Source organism: Pleuronectes platessa, chromosome 4 (assembly GCF_947347685.1).
Source record: "Pleuronectes platessa chromosome 4, fPlePla1.1, whole genome shotgun sequence".
In the NCBI taxonomy this organism is placed as follows: Eukaryota; Metazoa; Chordata; class Actinopteri; order Pleuronectiformes; family Pleuronectidae; genus Pleuronectes; species Pleuronectes platessa.
Genome location: NC_070629.1, coordinates 24,062,490 through 24,081,080, shown reverse-complemented (window position 1 = coordinate 24,081,080; position 18,591 = coordinate 24,062,490). Strand labels below are relative to the sequence as shown.

The following is an 18,591-nucleotide window of genomic DNA, read 5'->3' as shown; positions in this document are numbered from 1 at the left end:
GTGATTTTAAGTATATATGCATGTGTGTGTGTAAATATACATATCGAGCTAGACCTGTGACAGTTTTAAGATGGTATACAGATTAAATTATTAATTTACACATTTATAAAATATACTTCGATTAAAAGGCACCACCTTGATCAACTCCATTTAAAAATCCAGTTACAAAGCTTTGATAACAACACCAATTGGGCATTTTAAATGCTCGTCATAACCTTTCAATACTTCTCTTCTTGTAATAGAGTATTTTTACTCCATGTTGCTGTTACTTTAATTTAAATAAATCTTGCAGATACCTGACCCTCGGAAGAGGCAGGAGGGGGAGTGGGGGCAGTTAAATAGTTATTCAACCTACGGGATCTAAAGAAAGAAACAGCAGTGTTGGCGACGCACCGACGGCACAAGGTCAGTGTGTAACCATGTGTTTATGAGTATTCACTGTTCGGATCATTTGTCATGTACACAGCTTTTATCAGGGGAACTTTTTTCTGCAAATGTTTTATCAGTGGGTCATTAAAACCCTCATTTTTAAGAATGTTACTTTCCCTCAGGGATCTACCCTCAGCCGTAATGACGTCAGGTATAAACACTACTTACTGTGTTTCTTTAGGTAGTCAGAGGCGCTTAAAGCACGAAGCCTTGAAAACAACATGGATCACAAACATTTCCCTGCCGGCACTGAGCTCAGTCTGAAGAGTCTGTGCTATTTTAAACCCATCAGCTATTTCAGACCCGTGGCTTCATGTTGAACCCATTGGCTAAACAGGTGCTGCATGATGTAGTTCGATGTGTCAGACCTTTAACAAATTGTCATTTATTGTTTTTGTTTTTTTTATTTATATAGCGCTTTTTTGCCTTGATCACTCAAAGCTCTTTACAGTACAGTTTTACATTCACCCATTCACACACAGTCATACAGTGCATCTATTAGCAGCACTTTGTTGGTCTATAGGGGGCAGCATCTTACCCAAGGACACTTCTGCATGCAGATGGGGAAGACTGGGGATCGAAGTGCAGACCTTCAGGTTGGAGGACGACCACTCTACCCCTCAGCCACAGCCGCCTAATGGTTAAACTATATGATTAGTTGATAGAAGAAAACACATTTTATTAACAAAATAACTATTTTCATATGTGATGGTTTAATCGGGCCATGGGAAGTCTGCACTGGTGTTTGTCACTGCTTGTTCGTAGGCCAAATGAATAATCCAGAAAATTCAGAATTTCTTGAATTCAATAGAGCTGCTATAATGCGTTCTATTTAAATTTTTTTTACTATAATAACGGTGTTTGTCAACAGTTCAGTATAAATGTGCAGATACATTAGCTCTTTAGAACATTTCTTCTCTTCATATTTTCACTGTTCTCTTCACGTCTATTTCCCTCCTCCACAGTGCAAACATGAAACTGACTGTGATCGCTGCATTATGCCTGGTTCTTCTTTTCCACATTCATCTTTCCATGGCCAAGAAAAGACTAGGGCTTAATCTGTTTAAAAAGACTCCAAAAACAAAAACCAACGTGGACACCAAGTCCAAGGGTAAACAACAGTTCAACCAAGGAAGTTACCCCCAGCAGCCAGACAGACCTGGAGGCAATCCTTACCAAGGAGGTTACCCCCATCAGCCGGGAAACCCAGCAGGAAGCTATCCAGCTGCTGGTTACCCTGCACAGGGCTACCCATATGGAGGAGGCTATGGAGGGTATGCTGGTCATGGCGGGTATCCAGGTGGACACATGAACTACAACCCAAACAACAAAATCCCAAGCCCTCACTATGGAGGTAGCTTTGGATACGGGGCCCACGGCGTGAGGGGAGGCTCTCCCTTTTCCCACTCAGTTCAGGGGATGGGCGTTTATCCCCAAGATAGATCCAGAGGGTTTGGGCGCAGTGCAGCGATGGCAGCAGCTGGAGGCGCCATGGCAGGAATGGCCCTGGGCTACGGGCTGGGGAGGTTCCCTCGTCCTCACTTCCCCTTCCACAACCCCCAGGAGGAGTACTACTACAACCACTACATGTACAGGAGATATGGTGTCAGGTCTACTGATACCAATGACTATGGCAGAGACTACAGGTACAGCCAACCCCCTCAGACCTACAACAGCTTCATGGACTCGTGCATGAAGAGAAGAGACCTTCTGCCGGTGGAGAATCAAAAGCCAAAACTCAACCAAGCTGCCGTAACCACCACCACAATTACTTCCACATCCACCACAACAGCTGCTGCACCACATACTGGCGGCAGCAACACAACAGAGAGCAACAGCAGCACAGCAGGGAACACCTCGACCTCTTCACCTTCAACTCAAAGGCCTCTCGATGAATCTGAAGCCAAACCTGTGCCTCCAGTTCCACAGGCTCTCAGAAAAGCGGCTTCGGATGAGGACGATGATGAAGATACAGTCAGCATTGTGGAGATCGGCTACCCAGCACTGATCGGACAGATGAAGGCAAGGAGGTGTGTGGAGCTCTACATGGTTTACTCTGAAAAGTACTTGAAGAAAACGACAGAGCCTGGCGTCAAAGATGGGGTGCAGGGACTGGAGATGTGCTTGCAAGGGTTTTTAGCTCTTGTCACCAGTACCATAGTGATGCTACTGAACAGCAATGTGCTAACAATGCTGCACTTTTGAATTTTTTTAAGTACTTTTCCCTTCAGTTTTTGTGTTATTTTTCTCTCTGTTGAGCTATAATTGTAAAAAAAATGCTGAATTCAATTCAAAAGAAGCCACTATAACCCATTGATAGGTTCACAGAATGATTGAAAGATCCATCACAAAGAATATTCAAAGGTGTACTTGGCCAATGACCAGCAGGGGGAATCATCGGAGCTCTATGAGCAGCTGGAAGCTTTCCAGATTGACTGGAATGGATAATGGATATAATGTTGTCTCCTTCCTCCTTCTACCATTGACATTAAAAATGAATGAAAGTTTCATTTTTTTAAGAGAGTAGCCAAGCATCCTTTAAGCAAACGGCTTGAAAGTCGGTTAAGGATTTTCTGAGTTTTGTTTAATTTTAATAATGTATAAACATCCCGCCTCAGTTGTGTATTGGAAGACGCAGCTGCACCCCAAGGTGACCAAGTAAGATTCAAGATTCTACTTTAAAGTAAAAAAAAACAATATGAAGTCTGGTTAAATGTAAATGTGCTTTATTCTATTAAGTGGTGGAATTAAAGCAACGCGTCTGACACATCATATTGTGTTTCAGCCTCCGTGTTTATTTAAAATGATCATTGCTATTTTGCAAGGGGGACAACTTTCTGTCCCTCTGACTCTCCACCCCTGTTGGTATGTACAGTAATTGATCGAAGTACGACTTTGAATGTCTCTCCTGCAACTTTGACTGTCACAACACGGGATAATACTTTACAACAACTTTTGTACACAGCTACAGAAGAAAATACTCTACAGAAACCCTCTTGCTACACTGCAGCACCTGTTAATTGACATGGAGAGGATCAACAGTTCAGGAGATGTATATTTTATTCATTAATATCTTAAAAAAAAGAAAACACACATTCTCCAGAGCAGCAATATCCTTTTATTAGATTTAATTATATTATTTTGAAAGACACTGACAGACAATGTATCTACTCGACTGAGGTATGTTTACTTTGTTTTTACTTTAAAGTGGATCAAAGGTGTGTGCTGTAGAATGAAACAGATCAAAGCCAATCAGCTCACCTATTTAAGTGGAACCACAAAGGACGACTGCGAGCCAACGTCTGACACACGAGAAACACTCTCTAGTAACCTTAGACCGTCACAACAAAAGCGAATAAGCTGATGGCTGAAAACGCCAGACTGAAGGAGCCGGAGAGTGAAAACGCCATCATGGAGGAGCTAGAGGAGGAAATAGTCCACCTGAATGAGCGTGAGGCTGGTAACCCCCTGGAGAAACTGAGGGCTGAGAACGCTGCTCTCAAAATGGAGATCACCCTCAGAAATATTTCCTGGGGAAAAGAGAGGAAGAAGATGGTAGAGATGTTGGAGTCTTCTACCTCAGTTCTATTGAAGTCCAAAGACGAAGTGACCAGCTTGATTCAGCTCGTGGAGTCTGAAAATACCAAAGTTAAGAAGCTGGAGAAGGAGCTCAGAATAATGAAAATGAGCTTTAAACTAAAAGAGGAAGAGGTCGTCACCCTTAATGCAGACCTGAAGCTCCAGGAGGAGAAGCTGCGGATCTACATCCACAAAAATGAGGGCAGGCCCAAGGGAATTAAGGAAGAACATGGGGAGGATGTAAACTCCCGTCTGAAGGAGCCAGAGAGTGAAAACGCCATCATGGAGGAGCTAGAGGAGGAAATAGTCCACCTGAATGAGCGTGAGGCTGGTAACCCCCTGGAGAAGCTGAGGGCTGAGAACGCTGCTCTCAAAATGGAGATCACCCTCAGAAATATTTCCTGGGGAGAAGAGAGGAAGAAGATGGTAGAGATGTTGGAGTCTTCTACCTCAGTTCTATTGAAGTCCAAAGACGAAGTGACCAGCTTGATTCAGCTCGTGGAGTCGGAAAATACCAAAGTTAAGAAGCTGGAGAAGGAGCTCAGAATAATGAAAATGAGCTTTAAACTAAAAGAGGAAGAGGTCGTCACCCTTAATGCAGACCTGAAGCTCCAGGAGGAGAAGCTGCGGATCTACATCCACAAAAATGAGGGCAGGCCCAAGGGAATTAAGGAAGAACATGGGGAGGATGTAAACTCCTGTCTGAAGGAGCCAGAGGGTGAACACGCTCTCTTGGAGGAGCTAGAGGAGGAAATAGTCCACCTGAATGAGCAGGAGCCTGATAACCCCCTGGAGAAGCTGAGGGCTGAGAACGCTGCTCTCAAAATGGAGATCACCCTCAGAAATATTTCCTGGGGAAAAGAGAGGAAGAAGATGGTAGAGATGTTGGAGTCTTCTACCTCAGTTCTATTGAAGTCCAAAGACGAAGTGACCAGCTTGATTCAGCTCGTGGAGTCTGAAAATACCAAAGTTAAGAAGCTGGAGAAGGAGCTCAGAATAATGAAAATGAGCTTTAAACTAAAAGAGGAAGAGGTCGTCACCCTTAATGCAGACCTGAAGCTCCAGGAGGAGAAGCTGCGGATCTACATCCACAAAAATGAGGGCAGGCCCAAGGGAATTAAGGAAGAACATGGGGAGGATGTAAACTCCCGTCTGAAGGAGCCAGAGGGTGAAAACGCTCTCTTGGAGGAGCTAGAGGAGGAAATAGTCCACCTGAATGAGCAGGAGCCTGATAACCCCCTGGAGAAGCTGAGGGCTGAGAATGCTGCTCTCAAAATGGAGATCACCCTCAGAAATATTTCCTGGGGAGAAGAGAGGAAGAAGATGGTAGAGATGTTGGAGTCTTCTACCTCAGTTCTATTGAAGTCCAAAGACGAAGTGACCAGCTTGATTCAGCTCGTGGAGTCTGAAAATACCAAAGTTAAGAAGCTGGAGAAGGAGCTCAGAAAAATGAAGATGAGCTTTAAAGTGAAAGAGGAAGAGGTCGTCTCCCTGAATGCAGACCTGAAGCTCCAGGAGGACAAGCTGCAGCACTACATCCTCGAAAATGAGGGCAGGCCCGAAAAAATAGAGGAGGAACATGAGGAGGATGTAAACTGCCTTCTGAAGGAGACAGAGGGTGAAAACACTCACATGGAGGAGCTAGAGGAGGAAATAGTCCACCTGAATGAGCAGGAGCCTGATAACCCCCTGGAGAAGCTGAGGGCTGAAAACGCTGCTCTCAAAAAGCAGATCACCATCAAAAAATTTTCCTCGGGAGAAGAGAGGAAGAAGATAGTCAAGATGTTGGAGTCTTCTACCTCAGTTCTATTGAAGTCCAAAGACGAACTGACCAGCTTGATTCGGCTCGTGGAGTCTGAAACAGCCAAAGTTAAGAAGCTGGAGAAGGAGCTCAGAATAATGAAGATGAGCTTTAAAGTGAAAGAGGAAGAGGTCGTCTCCCTGAGTGCAGACCTGAAGCTCCAGGAGGACAAGCTGCAGCACTACATCCTCGAAAATGAGGGCAGGCCCGAAGAAATAGAGGAGGAACATGAGGAGGATGTAAACTGCCTTCTGAAGGAGACAGAGGGTGAAAACGCCCACATGGAGGAGCTAGAGGCAGAAATCGTCCAACTGAAGGAGCTTGAAGCTGATGACCCCCTGGAGAAGCTGAGGGCTGAAAACGCTGCTCTCAAAAAGCAGATCACCATCAAAAAATTTTCCTCGGGAGAAGAGAGGAAGAAGATAGTCAAGATGTTGGAGTCTTCTACCTCAGTTCTATTGAAGTCCAAAGACGAACTGACCAGCTTGATTCAGCTCGTGGAGTCTGAAAATACCAAAGTTAAGAAGCTGGAGAAGGAGCTCAGAATAATGAAAATGAGCTTTAAAGTGAAAGAGGAAGAGGTCGTCTCCCTGAGTGCAGACCTGAAGCTCCAGGAGGACAAGCTGCAGCACTACATCCTCGAAAATGAGGGCAGGCCCGAAGAAATAGAGGAGGAACATGAGGAGGATGTAAACTGCCTTCTGAAGGAGACAGAGGGTGAAAACACCCACATGGAGGAGCTAGAGGAGGAAATAGTCCAACTGAAGGAGCTTGAAGCTGATGACCCCCTGGAGAAGCTGAGGGCTGAAAACGCTGCTCTCAAAAAGCAGATCACCATCAAAAAATGTTCCTCGGGAGAAGAGAGGAAGAAGATAGTCAAGAGGTTGGAGTCTTCTACCTCAGTTCTATTGAAGTCCAAAGACGATCTGACCAGCTTGATTCGGCTCGTGGAGTCTGAAAAAGCCAAAGTTAAGAAGCTTGAGAAGGAGCTCAGAATAATGAAAATGAGCTTTAAAGTGAAAGAGGAAGAGGTCGTCTCCCTTAATGGAGACCTGAAGCTCCAGGAGGACAAGCTGCGGCTCTACATCCTCGAAAATGAGGGCAGGCCCGAAGAAATAGAGGAGCTGCAAAAAAACATTAGATACTTAGATGAAAGGTGGTCCATCGAGCTCGAAGAGTCCCCAGAAAAGGAAATCAAGCTGGAGGACGACATAAAACTCCCGATCCAGCAGAACATTGTGCTTCACGTAGGTCACACCTACTCATTCTGATTTGAATAATATTGGATTGTTGATTTGTTTCTGAAACAGTCTTTGAAAAAGAAAAGAGTGAAATTTATGTTGTCTCTGTCTTTTCTGGAACAGGCCTTGAAGACCGACAGCTTCTCGGAGAGGGTCAAGAAGGAGAAAGAGAAGAAGAAAGAAAGGAAGAAGAGCGGGAAGGAGGAGAAGACGGAGAAGAGAGAGAAGGAGGAGATTGAGGGGAGGAAGAGGCTCCCCTGTTTTCTCTTCAACTTTAAAAATCACCTAATCTCCTCTCCCATACCTCGTCTTCCTCTGCCCTCTCAATCATCCCCTCATCCGAACTCCCCCCACCCCTTACACCTTTAAAAATAAAAATCACAAATTTTTTGCCTCAAGTAGTTCATTTCTGGATACTTGAAAGTACTGTAAAAACACTTTGTTCTATAAGTTCAGAGTGAGACTGATATGCCTGTGTTCAGGACCTCTCTGACTACCTACATACTGAATATCAAACATTTTTACAGAATAGATTCGGAGATTTTTCAAATTAAATTCCAACATTTTCACTTTGGAATAGATCGTTTCAGGATACTTCAAAGTACTGTAAAAACACTTTGCTCAATATGTTCAGACAGAGACTGATATGCCTGTGTTCAGGACCTCTCTAAATACTTACATACTGAATATCAAACATATTTACTGTATAGATTAAGATATTTTTCAAAGTAAAGTCCAACATGTGTACAATCAAATCAGTTCATTTGGAGATATTTCAAAGTTCTATAAAAACACTTCGTTCTATAAGTTCAAAGAGAGAGTGATATGCCTGTGTTCAGGACCTCTCTGACTACCTACATACTGAATATTAAACATGTTTAGGTAGTCAGAGAGGTCCTGAACACAGGCATATCACTCTCTCTTTGAACTTATTGAGCAAACTGTTTTAACAGTACTTTGAATTATGCATTTTGTATATGCTCCATGTCAACAGTTTATTTTGAAAAAACGCTTTTGATGCGTTTACCATAAATATCAGTAAATGCGCGCAGTAGAAAATCTGTGTCGGCTGATTTGACCACAGAGACGAGAGTGTCGGCTAGCTTGACCGCAGTTATACAGGAACAGGTTCTGTTTGTACACCTGCCTCTACACATGTTCAGGTAAAGAACATGGTTCCATCTGCAGTACATGGTTTATAAAAAACATAATTCAATCTATGCTACCTATTAAACATGATTAAATCCATGTACATATAAAACATGATTAATTTCATGTGTTATTATAAACAGCCTCTCGTGCTGATCCAGCCTCACGGTCCTCGCGCTGATGTCGATTGGCTCCTGGACACGTGCAGCTCTCTTGTGATTGGATAGTGAGCAGTGGGGCGGGGCTTCCATCGCGCTAACATCGAACAAACAGCACACGAGTCAGATTCAGTCATGGAGTCAAATCTCGGGTTTAACTTAACGTGCCGCCTTAGCTCAGGTTAACCACCGAGTCACTGAATCTTACCCGGGTTAGCACTGCTCCGCGCGCATCGTTCCACTGACCCAGAAGCCCTCGCGCGGCGCTACGTCACCTGGACCTGGAGGTGGAATCGTCTCCGTCGCTTTCGTGACGGTGAGTTGGGATGTGAGTGAAGAAGAGGAGCAGCCATCAGTGTTTCTGTGAAGGAACCGCACGGCTCACTGCTGTCGGTGAACGTCAGACCTGAACACCGTCTGTGGTTACGTACAGACTGTCTGTGATTCAGGTCAGATGTTGTTGTTGTTGTTGTTTGGGCAATGACTCATCTGTTGTGTTTATGTTCAGGTTTGTGCATGGGGAGAAAAAACAACCAACCAGATTTATTGGTGCTAACAGATTCGAGCTAAAAATAAATACACTGACCTGTGATCTCCTCTCAGATGTTTCATCACATCCTTGTCTCGTGAGGACGAGATGGGGATGTTATAATAATAATAATAATATGATTTAATAACAGGCTGTTTCAGGCTTTAATCAATGTCTTACTTTCTCGTAGCATCGTATTATCTCTCCTCTTTATTTATGTATGCGTGTATTCATTTATTTAGGACATTGGCAGGATTTACAGGTCATGACAGATGGAAACACAAGTTGTAATTCAGACTGGGAATACGCAAACAGAATGGATGGACCGTAAATAATCTACTGTTCAAACACAGAGCCCAGTTTTTATTGTTGACAATTAGGCCTTAAACAGGTTGTAAACTGACTCCAGACTTTTATACAACTGAAAAGGTTCCTCTCTCAAAATTAAAAACAAGAGCTTCAACAGGGGTTTGCTCTCACAACCACACTAACAAAATATATCTGCAGAAAAGCTGAATCTTAAGGAGTTTCGAAGGAATATTTAGGGAATAATATACACCGTGTTATGTCTTTTATCAGAGATGAGTTTATAGCTTCACATCAGATTTGATTTCAATCCTATAGCTACAAAATAATCCATATCACCATTATCAATACGGATATTGGTACCTTTTATTTATAATAAAAACTGAATAGATTGTGTGTACATGTATGAACAGGCTTCACAGAATATTTAAAAAATTTAAGTATTTTTAGTTTTTGGATTGATGGTCTGATCAAACTGGAGATGCAACTTTATGCTCTGGGAGTTTATTAAAACAATACTCTAATTGCATAGAAATATTTTCAACATAATACTAAAATAAAGTACTTTACATATATAAATCATTAATTGAATTAAAAAAGGCCCCCAAACTCCCAATCTAGGACATATATCTATCATGTAAAACACTCTGCGATGGTCGCACCACATGATCTTTTTCTAGTTCAGTCAAAAATTACAGCAACAGAATAGGCTAAATAAAACAAACTAGGTCAGCACAAAAGGACACTATGAAAAATCTAAATATATATTTTTTAGAAATAACTTAGAATTCATAGTTTTTTTGAGGTCATACCACATGTTTTCAAAATGTGGCAACTACATACCAGCTGTGAAAAAGGTTATTTTTTTCCAAATTTGAGAGAGAGTTACAAACCTGTTGCTGCTTCCATGGGTCCTTGGCAAAACGGTTTATGATGCAACTTCCTGTCTTTGAATGGATTTCAACAACAAGGTCCCAAATTGGTCCTTTTGTTGATGGTCGCACCACATGATAAAGTTTGTTTGTATAGTATGATGGGAATATAAATGCAAATGCTTTGCGATTTTATAGGATTACAAAAGACTTTGGTAATCATGCCAAATATGGCAGAAAATTTATTTGAATAGATTTTGAATAATTTCAAAGAGGTTTTCACAACAGCAGTCATGGCCGGACGGTTGCACCACATGATATTTTGACACTTTAAAAAACAGAAACATTTGAATAACTAATGTTTTTTGGAAATTGAAAGTGTACATATACAGGTACAACATATATATGGTATTTCTTTATGTATTTTAAAAAAAATGTAACAGAACAAAATGCAGTCGGACAGAAAATATAGGCGTCAAGTCAATGACCCTTATATTATTTGTAATTACAACGATTAAAATAGTTCCTCATCACTTCAAAAATTGTATGAATATGATGCTATTGTATATAGTTTCCATATATATTATAAGCTTTGTAAAATGATAACAATTTAAGTATTATGACATATTTTCCTCACCCTTTCTCGCCCTTTCTCCAATTTTCCTTTTCTCTCCCTGACTCTTCCTGCAGGGCGAAGATGAAGCTTAATCCGTTATCTGTGCTGGGTCTGTTGCTTATTTTGTTTCACACCCATTCTTCACTGGCTAAGAGAGGAGGCGGCAGCTTTGGGAAAGGCTTCAGCGCCAAGAAGCTCCCATCATGGAATCGAGGCAACACTAATACAGGCAGCAAGAATAATCCGGGCTCCAACTCCAGGGGTGGATACCCCAAACAGCCGGGACAAACCAATCAAGGGGGCAGACCTGCGTATCCGGGCAGTTACCCTCGGCAGCAGGGTGGAGTGGGGTATCCAGCACATGGCTCCCCGTATGGAAGAGGTTATGGAGGTCAAGGAGGGTATCCAGGTGGATATATCAACCAAAACCCAAACAACAAAATCCTGAGCCCTCACTATGGAGGCAGCTTTGGATACGGGGGCCACGGCGGTAGGGGAGGCTCTCCCTTTTCCCACTCAGTTCGAGGAATGGGCGTTTACCCCCAAGATAGATCCAGAGGGTTTGGGCGCAGTGCAGCGATGGCAGCAGCTGGAGGCGCCATGGCAGGAATGGCCCTGGGCTACGGGCTGGGGAGGTTCCCTCGCCCTCACTTCCCCTTCCACAACCCCCAGGAGGAGTACTACTACAACCACTACATGTACAGGAGATATGGTGTCAGGTCTACTGATACCAATGACTATGGCAGAGACTACAGGTACAGCCAACCCCCTCAGACCTACGACAGCTACATGGTCTCGTGCATGAACAGATCAGACATTCTGCTGGGGAAGAATCGAAAGCCAGAACTCAACCCAGCTGCCACCACCACAGCTGCTGTCGTCTCTTCAGCACCAGACACTGTCACAGATAACAAGACGTCAGACACCAACAGCACCGCCGAGGAGAACTACTCAACCCCCTCACCTTCCACTCCTCACCCTCCTAATCAGCCTGAAGCCCGGCCCGGGCCTCCAGCTTCACCGGCCGTCAGTGACGATGAGGAGGAGGAGGACGACACAGTCAGCATCATGGAGATCGGGTACCCGGCGCTGATCCAGCAGCTGAAGGCCCGCAGGTGTTTGGAGCTGTACATGGTTTACTCTGAAAGGTACATGAAGAGAGAGACCGGAGGGGCGGAGGGACTGGAGATGGGATACCGAGGGTCTTTAGCACTGGTCACCAGTGCTTTACTGATGCTACTGAACAGCAACCTGCTGACGCTGCTGCACTGAAGCCTTCATTAAAAATGATTACAATTTCAAGTTCCATATTTAAATTTCCAAAGTGAATGTAAGAGGCGAGATCAGAGAGCCACAGTTTATTTTTCATTTCGCAAATTTTGTCACAATATCTAGAAAAAGAGTTTAAATATCAAGAAATAAGTTCAAATGTCCAACCTAATGAGTTAAAAAAATAAAGTGCATATGCAGATTAAGGTTGGAATGTAGATAATAAACATATTCGTTTTTTCGAGATTAAAGCGGAACTTTTGAGAATATATCAAACTACTAACGTCAGCACATACGCCCCAAACAAGGGTTTCTTTCTCTTGTAGCTCATCAACACTGATGAGCTACATCAGTGATCGGTGTAAAAAAATGTCTACTGCTGATTAAGATCCACTTATTTTCAGAATTTCAAATTTACTCTTGAAATGTCAAAGGAGGAAACAATATTCCTCCTCATTTCTTTCTTACAGTGCTTTTTAACATTATTCAAATATTAACTGAGGGGCCTCGGCCTCAGAGAAGCACAGATCTTTGTCTTAATATTTATGAATATTTCCAACTTTTTCCAATTTTTTCTAGAGCCACTTCCTTCCCTCCTTCTTGTCCTCTTCTAATCTACCCATAACGTTTGCCTTTCTTTAGTGTCGTCTCACATTTGTTGAATGTATTGTCACCAAGCCTGGATATCGAAATATGCACAGTAACTTTTCTAATCATGTAAAATGATTAAAGAACTATTTATATGTATCGTTTGAAGTACTAATCAGAAGCAGTTCATAGTAGAATTTTCTAATTTTCTAAAACAAGCAGGTATCACAGAAATTTAAAAAAACTTTTCTTAATAAGCATTATTCAAGATTTGAACATGGACGATTTCTAAGAACCTTCAGTACAAAAACAAATAAGTTTTTACTGTGATCTGTGGTCCAATAAAAACCATGTCAATCGTGTTGGAATAAAACCTGTTGTCACATGGAACTTGTGAGTTTCACATGACACAGAGAAAAGATGAGGCTGAAGGGAACATCCACATTTTGCTTATGAGAAGATTTCTCCTCCATTTTAGATTGTTAAGCCGAGTAGAGGCAGCACGAGCCTTAGATTTTAGTACAAAAATAAAATCTCACGTCCCTAACTCATCATCCTCTGGTAATTCATAACTATAATAACAATGTACACATTTTAGTTTAAACAGACAAACAGTGGACGGGGACGAGTGGTGAAAAACTCCAGTGTAGCTTTAATGTGTTGATAAATGTGTGTTATCTTGTGTCTGGATGTAAAATCGCACATGTATCACGTGTAACGACGTGAATGTCTTCTCCTGTGCGATGCACTTATCTTTACTCACTTGAGGTTTGACATATGACAACAAGCATGATAATGAAAAGCGCTGGATGAGATGCATTTGATGACTTTGAACTCCTGTGAAACCAAAAGTGAAATTGAGATAATCTGATTTGTTTTTTAAACGACTCAAGCTCAAAGTGTTTCACACCTGTTTCATAGAAAGACATTTGGTGTTTAATTAATTTATCTGGATTTGATTGCCACGGGAAACTGAAGAGAGAAATAATATCAGTTTTTACTTAATTAGTGGGTCTTCTCTTACTTAACTGTGTGTTTTTACCCATCAGTTGTGTCCCTGGTGCAGTTTATGTTTCGTGTGATTTTGTTTGGAAGTAATCAAACATGTTTATTGATGGGAAGGTTGATTCGGTCGTTTTTAATCTGGTGTGAGCCCTAAAAAATGGGGACGTGAATAATTCAAAATAAAAACTTTTAAAGAAATTTGGCTCCAATTTGAACCAGTGTTTATTTTCATTGTAAAACACATGTTTTTATCTTTTATCCTGTACTATTGTATTGTAAGGTGACCTTGGGTGACTTGAAAGGCGTCTCCAAATAAAATGTATTATTATTATTATTATTATTAGGTAGGGATGCAAAGTGTAGCAGACATGTACTCTATACTTAGTACTATAAGAATTGTTCTTATCTAATTTCCACCTCTGCAACCTGCAGTTTACTCATGTTTTCAGGAAACTTATAGTCCGTTTCAGATTTTGCCAAAAGTAGAGTCTCATCTTCATCTGACACAGACGACAGCTCTGGGTTGAGTGTGAACTATCACGGATTCATAGGTCGAGTCTGTTGTGGCAACATCTCAGAATGAAGAGCAACATGAGGGCTGTGTCCAAACCCCTCGACATCAGAGATGATTACCACTGTGCTTCAGAGGCGTGACAAGGAAGAAACTGAGCACATGATGTGAAGTCTGCAGTCTGTTAAAATTAGACTGTTAATGGCTGAGTCACGCAGCCAACGCCCTCACCCTTAAAAACAAACTAACTAGAAGGGCATATACCTATTAGTCCCATTGAATTAAATCAAGTGGCTCCAAATTTCACAGATTCAAAGGTATTAGTTCCCTAATTATCCTTGATCCCTGAGAGCCATAAATGATTCTATTGAAAATACGTGAAACGGTAAAATTAGTAAAAGAAAAAAAAAAAATCTCTACCCAATCTGTTACGTAGTTTTTACATAATCCTGCTGAAAATCAAACAAACAAGGGGACAGGAGTGAAAACAATCTCATCTGTGGAGGTAAACCATGTGGATCTAAATGTGTGTCCCCAGTGGATCATTCATATTAACACATGTTCTTGTCTCATCACAATAGAACCACAAAAACAATCAACAGAAATGTTTGTTCTAGGTTATTTTTTACTTTTACAACAGTTAAACATGGGACATTTTGCCTTTTTACATAATAATCTACAAAATGGCAGAAAACATGTATTTAATTAGGTCCAATATACTTTAAATATACAAATAATGAGCAGAAAATGTAACATATGCAGAGTAGACTGTGAATCAGGAGGAAACAATTATTCTGTTATTATGGAATAGACTGGGAGATGGTGGTTATCAAATGAAGTTTACAGCTGCTCTTAAACTCTGTTCCCTGAGGTAGATTTAATCAGATTACACAACTAATCTATTCATGTTTCACAGTTTGTGTGTGGACAATGTGTTTGCTACAATACACAGAGTCATCACCATCACTAAAGTCCTCCTCATCATCACTGCAATCATGAAAAATTTGTATAAAAAAAAACACTGAACACATTAAAAGGAGAAACAAGAGTGTGGGATATAATGCAGATAGTTATTCATTGAGTTAAATTACCTCACGACTCTGACAAATATCTACAGGAAGTGGTTTGGGAGTTCACCAGTGGCGCTGCAGATGGGAGCTTGGTGTCCCAGTGACACGTTGCTGAGGTGAAATGAGTCAAACTCCTCTACTGGTCTGTGTGGGTGGGTCACCGACGACTCAATAAAACCAACTGTCCACAGATTCTCGTAAATCAAGGGTCATATTTAATTTGAAACCAGGAACAGTCGTCTTCACTCTCAGGTCATGGGGTATCTTTGGTTAGGGTTCTTTGTCTGTTTTGTGAAACCTGCTGTCTCCATCTCTACATGACTGCCACCCAGTGGCCAATCAGCAGAGACATCAGGGAGCCAATCACAACGATGATGCTGTTGTAGATGGGGCCACTGGATGCTCCAACGTAGTACTCCATATCTCCAGAGCCCTCAGGGTCATAGCCAGGCCTACGGCCATAGCCACCACCTCCGTATCGTGGGTATCCTCCATACCCTCCACCATACCCTCCTCCATACCCTCCACCATATCCTCCACCATATCCTCCTCCATACCCAGGGCGGCTCAAAGCAGATCCTAACATTGATCCTCCAATGGCGCCTACTGCAGCCGCCCCCGCTATTTTCCCTGCACTGGGACCACTGCTCTGCACTGGTCTGTAGGCCTGGCCACCACCACCGCCCCAGCCCCGGCTGGAGCCTCCTCTACCTCGGCCAAATCCGCCAAATCCGCCGCCTCCACGCCGGGCCTCAGAGCTGGGTAGAAGTGTGGCAAGGAGCATCAGGCACAGGGCCGCTGTGAGGGGCATCTTCTGAAGGACCAACATCACGGCTCTCTGTCAAAATAAGACAAAGGGGACATCATTGGCAGGTGAATATGTCAGAGGGACTAATTGTCCTCTCTGGTGTTGGGTTAGGTTGGTTGCATGTTTTGAAATGATCAGCTGACTCTGGACAGTGATGGAAGACGTAGGTTTGAGCAGTTTAATGTATAAAGTCTATCATATTCTTAAGTTTATGAATGAAGTATTAACCACAGCTGTCAGCTCAGTGAAGGACTACGACAATCTATCTCAGTCAAACGTAGAATTAAATGGACGCACTCAAGTGCAGCAGAAGTGCTCCAGTTAAGAGCTCCAGGGAAAGCACTTAATAATATTCCACCCCTGGTTCCCGGGCCACGCGGCGCTCGACACGTTAACTCTCTGAGGAGATGTCCTCATTGCAGCTTTTGTACTTTTACTTCTCTGATAAATTTAGAACAGAACAGATCACGGCTCCTAATCCAGCTTTGACAAACACATCTTACACAAGCGTCATCACTGCAGCTGACCTGGGATCAGATAGCTTTCATAATCTCTAATGCCCTTTAATTGGGATCTGCTGGATTCAGAACTGCTGCTTGAGGTAAACAGTTGTTTGCACTGAATAAATGTTTCAAAGAACTACTTGTATGAAGTGAATATAATAAAATATGGAACCGAGGAAGTTAGAGCCGTGACATGAAAGATACAAACGTAATATTACATCTTAGACATTAAGAATAATATTTGTGCAATGCCATCAGCCATAATGTATGTGCCATTTACATTTGTATGCATATTAATAAATTAGTAATATAAATATCAGATATTACACTATATGGTGTGACATATACATGTACCAAATATGTAGAATATACAATGTACACACCGTACAATAATACATATAAACTATTAAATGTAATATAAGGACAAATGTGTTATAATATAACATTTGGAAATAATTTCGTTAAAAATAACAAATATTACAAATATGTGACATTTGGGAAAATATTTAGCTCTGATTTAGCTTTTAGGGGACAGAACTTTTAAATTATTTAGGTATTGATTCATTTAATTAAGTGCAATTTAAAAACAAAGGTTTACTTCTGCTTGTTCTTCTAGATTCTTCCAGAAGAAATAATGAACTTTATACCCCCCTAGATTTATTTAACAGCATTAGTCACTAATCACCTTTCAGATTAAAGTTGTACATTTTGTAAATGATGATTCATTATTATAGATTAAAGTACACAATAGTTTATGAAGCAGTTAAACTGACTGCAAAGTACAAAATACACATTAACAGTGAAATGTCATATATGTAAATAATCATGGGTTCGGTTTGTATTCTATTAGATTTTAAATACTTCTGTAGTTACATGGTCAAAACTTAAATGCAGGACTTTTAATTTGAATACCTTTACTTTAATAAAAAATGTATATATTCCCCCCCACAGACCTCAGTTTATTCCCAGTAAGCAGCATGACATCATTTTCTCTGCCGTCAACAAACTGTACTCTCTAATCTGCGTCCTCTTAAAAGATGAGTTAAGCTATAATTACACTGGGTCAGGTAGTTTGACAATAATCCAGTGACTCACGTCCAGCTACAGTAACTCAGAGAAAACCAAACTTTCCATTGTGAGTTTGATTCACCTTGATTCACTCGGATCCGTTTCCCAGTAAAAACTGTGCTTTTCAAGAGGTGGGGCCTAATTTGTGCCGGAGAGGCTTTTGAAATAACATCACATCTAAAATAAGGACAAATCCACCGACACAAACAATAGAGGAATATAAGACACACATTTTAAACCAGCTGGAAATCTTCAGCGAAATAAGAAAAAAATGTGAAGATAGAGTATATTAGAATGAGCGATCTCACCTGTTGAAGCAGAAGTGAAGCAGATGAGTCTCTTTCACAAAGTGTGTGTGTGTGTGTGTGTCTGCAGCTCAGACTCCTGGGACCGTCTGTGGGGGGGGGTTGTTCCAGGGACGGCCTGTTATCCTCCAGACAATCTCCATCAGGTGGAGTGGATCACTTAGACCCGGCCCTGCTCATTGGCTGAGTGCACAGTAAGCTGCTGCTGCAACAGCAACATCACATTTAAATACCTGTATGTGTGTTTGTGTGTTTCTAATTTTGTCTTGTTTTATATAACCCCCCCCCCCCCGCTGGGCACGACGTAACACAAAGCTTCGACTATGACGAATGTTTCATCTCCTCTGTCGGGAGAAATCGTTTCATTCCATCATTTTAAATTCAAACCAGATTTGAACATCATTATGTAACAAGCCTTTCACCCACTGACCTGAGCAAGAAGATCACAGACGTACAAGTGCATCTTTTCTCAAGATAACTTTTTAAAGTTTTTTTATTAAATAACAATCGTACAAAAAAAACACTACATTGTCTACATAGTGGCTTGACCTCGGAACATTTGAAAGGCGGACGTTTCTTCATTCATTTGTAAAAGTCACAATACAAAAGCAGGCAAGTCTTGAGAGTCACTAAAAATATAACATGCACACTCTCAGAAGCGCGCACACACACACACACACCCTGTTTGATGACATGGTCCACTGTTTGCCGTAAGACGGGATTTGATGTTGGAAACACTAAACCAACGAACAGAGAAAAGCAGACTCATGCAAAGCCCAGTCAC

The 18,591-nt window shown here is 41.7% G+C and overlaps 3 protein-coding genes across 6 annotated transcripts; 2 read left to right on the top strand and 1 right to left on the bottom strand.

Annotated features, from left to right (window-relative positions):
- Nucleotides 1-50: 50 nt before the first annotated feature.
- LOC128438848 (uncharacterized) lies at nucleotides 51-2,952 on the top strand. Of its 3 annotated transcripts, XM_053421583.1 has the most exons (4): nucleotides 359-405; nucleotides 611-766; nucleotides 953-1,025; nucleotides 1,395-2,952. In XM_053421583.1, the coding sequence occupies exon 4, from the start codon at nucleotides 1,402-1,404 to the stop codon at nucleotides 2,632-2,634; it is 1,233 nt and encodes a 410-aa protein (XP_053277558.1). In that variant the 5' UTR covers nucleotides 359-405; nucleotides 611-766; nucleotides 953-1,025; nucleotides 1,395-1,401; the 3' UTR covers nucleotides 2,635-2,952. The 3 variants fall into 3 exon arrangements, with proteins under 3 accessions (XP_053277559.1, XP_053277558.1, XP_053277560.1); XM_053421584.1 differs by lacking the exon at nucleotides 611-766 and having other exon boundaries at nucleotides 51-405; XM_053421585.1 differs by lacking the exons at nucleotides 359-405; nucleotides 611-766 and having other exon boundaries at nucleotides 1,025-1,069.
- A 5,516-nt stretch (nucleotides 2,953-8,468) lies between these two features.
- On the top strand, nucleotides 8,469-13,740 carry LOC128438234 (uncharacterized). Of its 2 annotated transcripts, none has more exons than XM_053420724.1 (2): nucleotides 8,469-8,673; nucleotides 10,755-13,740. In XM_053420724.1, the coding sequence occupies exon 2, from the start codon at nucleotides 10,762-10,764 to the stop codon at nucleotides 11,950-11,952; it is 1,191 nt and encodes a 396-aa protein (XP_053276699.1). In that variant the 5' UTR covers nucleotides 8,469-8,673; nucleotides 10,755-10,761; the 3' UTR covers nucleotides 11,953-13,740. The 2 variants fall into 2 exon arrangements, with proteins under 2 accessions (XP_053276699.1, XP_053276698.1); XM_053420723.1 differs by having other exon boundaries at nucleotides 8,469-8,806.
- A 967-nt stretch (nucleotides 13,741-14,707) lies between these two features.
- sprn2 (shadow of prion protein 2) lies at nucleotides 14,708-16,715 on the bottom strand. The gene has a single exon (XM_053421490.1). It carries the CDS (start codon nucleotides 15,950-15,952, stop codon nucleotides 15,437-15,439), a length of 516 nt encoding a protein of 171 aa, XP_053277465.1. The 5' UTR covers nucleotides 15,953-16,715; the 3' UTR covers nucleotides 14,708-15,436.
- Between the last annotated feature and the right edge of the window lie 1,876 nt (nucleotides 16,716-18,591).

Excerpts from the sequence above, each read along its gene's own strand:
- LOC128438848 (XM_053421584.1), top strand. The coding sequence starts at position 1,402 with ATGAAACTGACTGTGATCGCTGCATTATGCCTGGTTCTTCTTTTCCAC.
- LOC128438234 (XM_053420724.1), top strand. The coding sequence starts at position 10,762 with ATGAAGCTTAATCCGTTATCTGTGCTGGGTCTGTTGCTTATTTTGTTT.
- sprn2 (XM_053421490.1), bottom strand. The coding sequence starts at position 15,952 with ATGTTGGTCCTTCAGAAGATGCCCCTCACAGCGGCCCTGTGCCTGATG.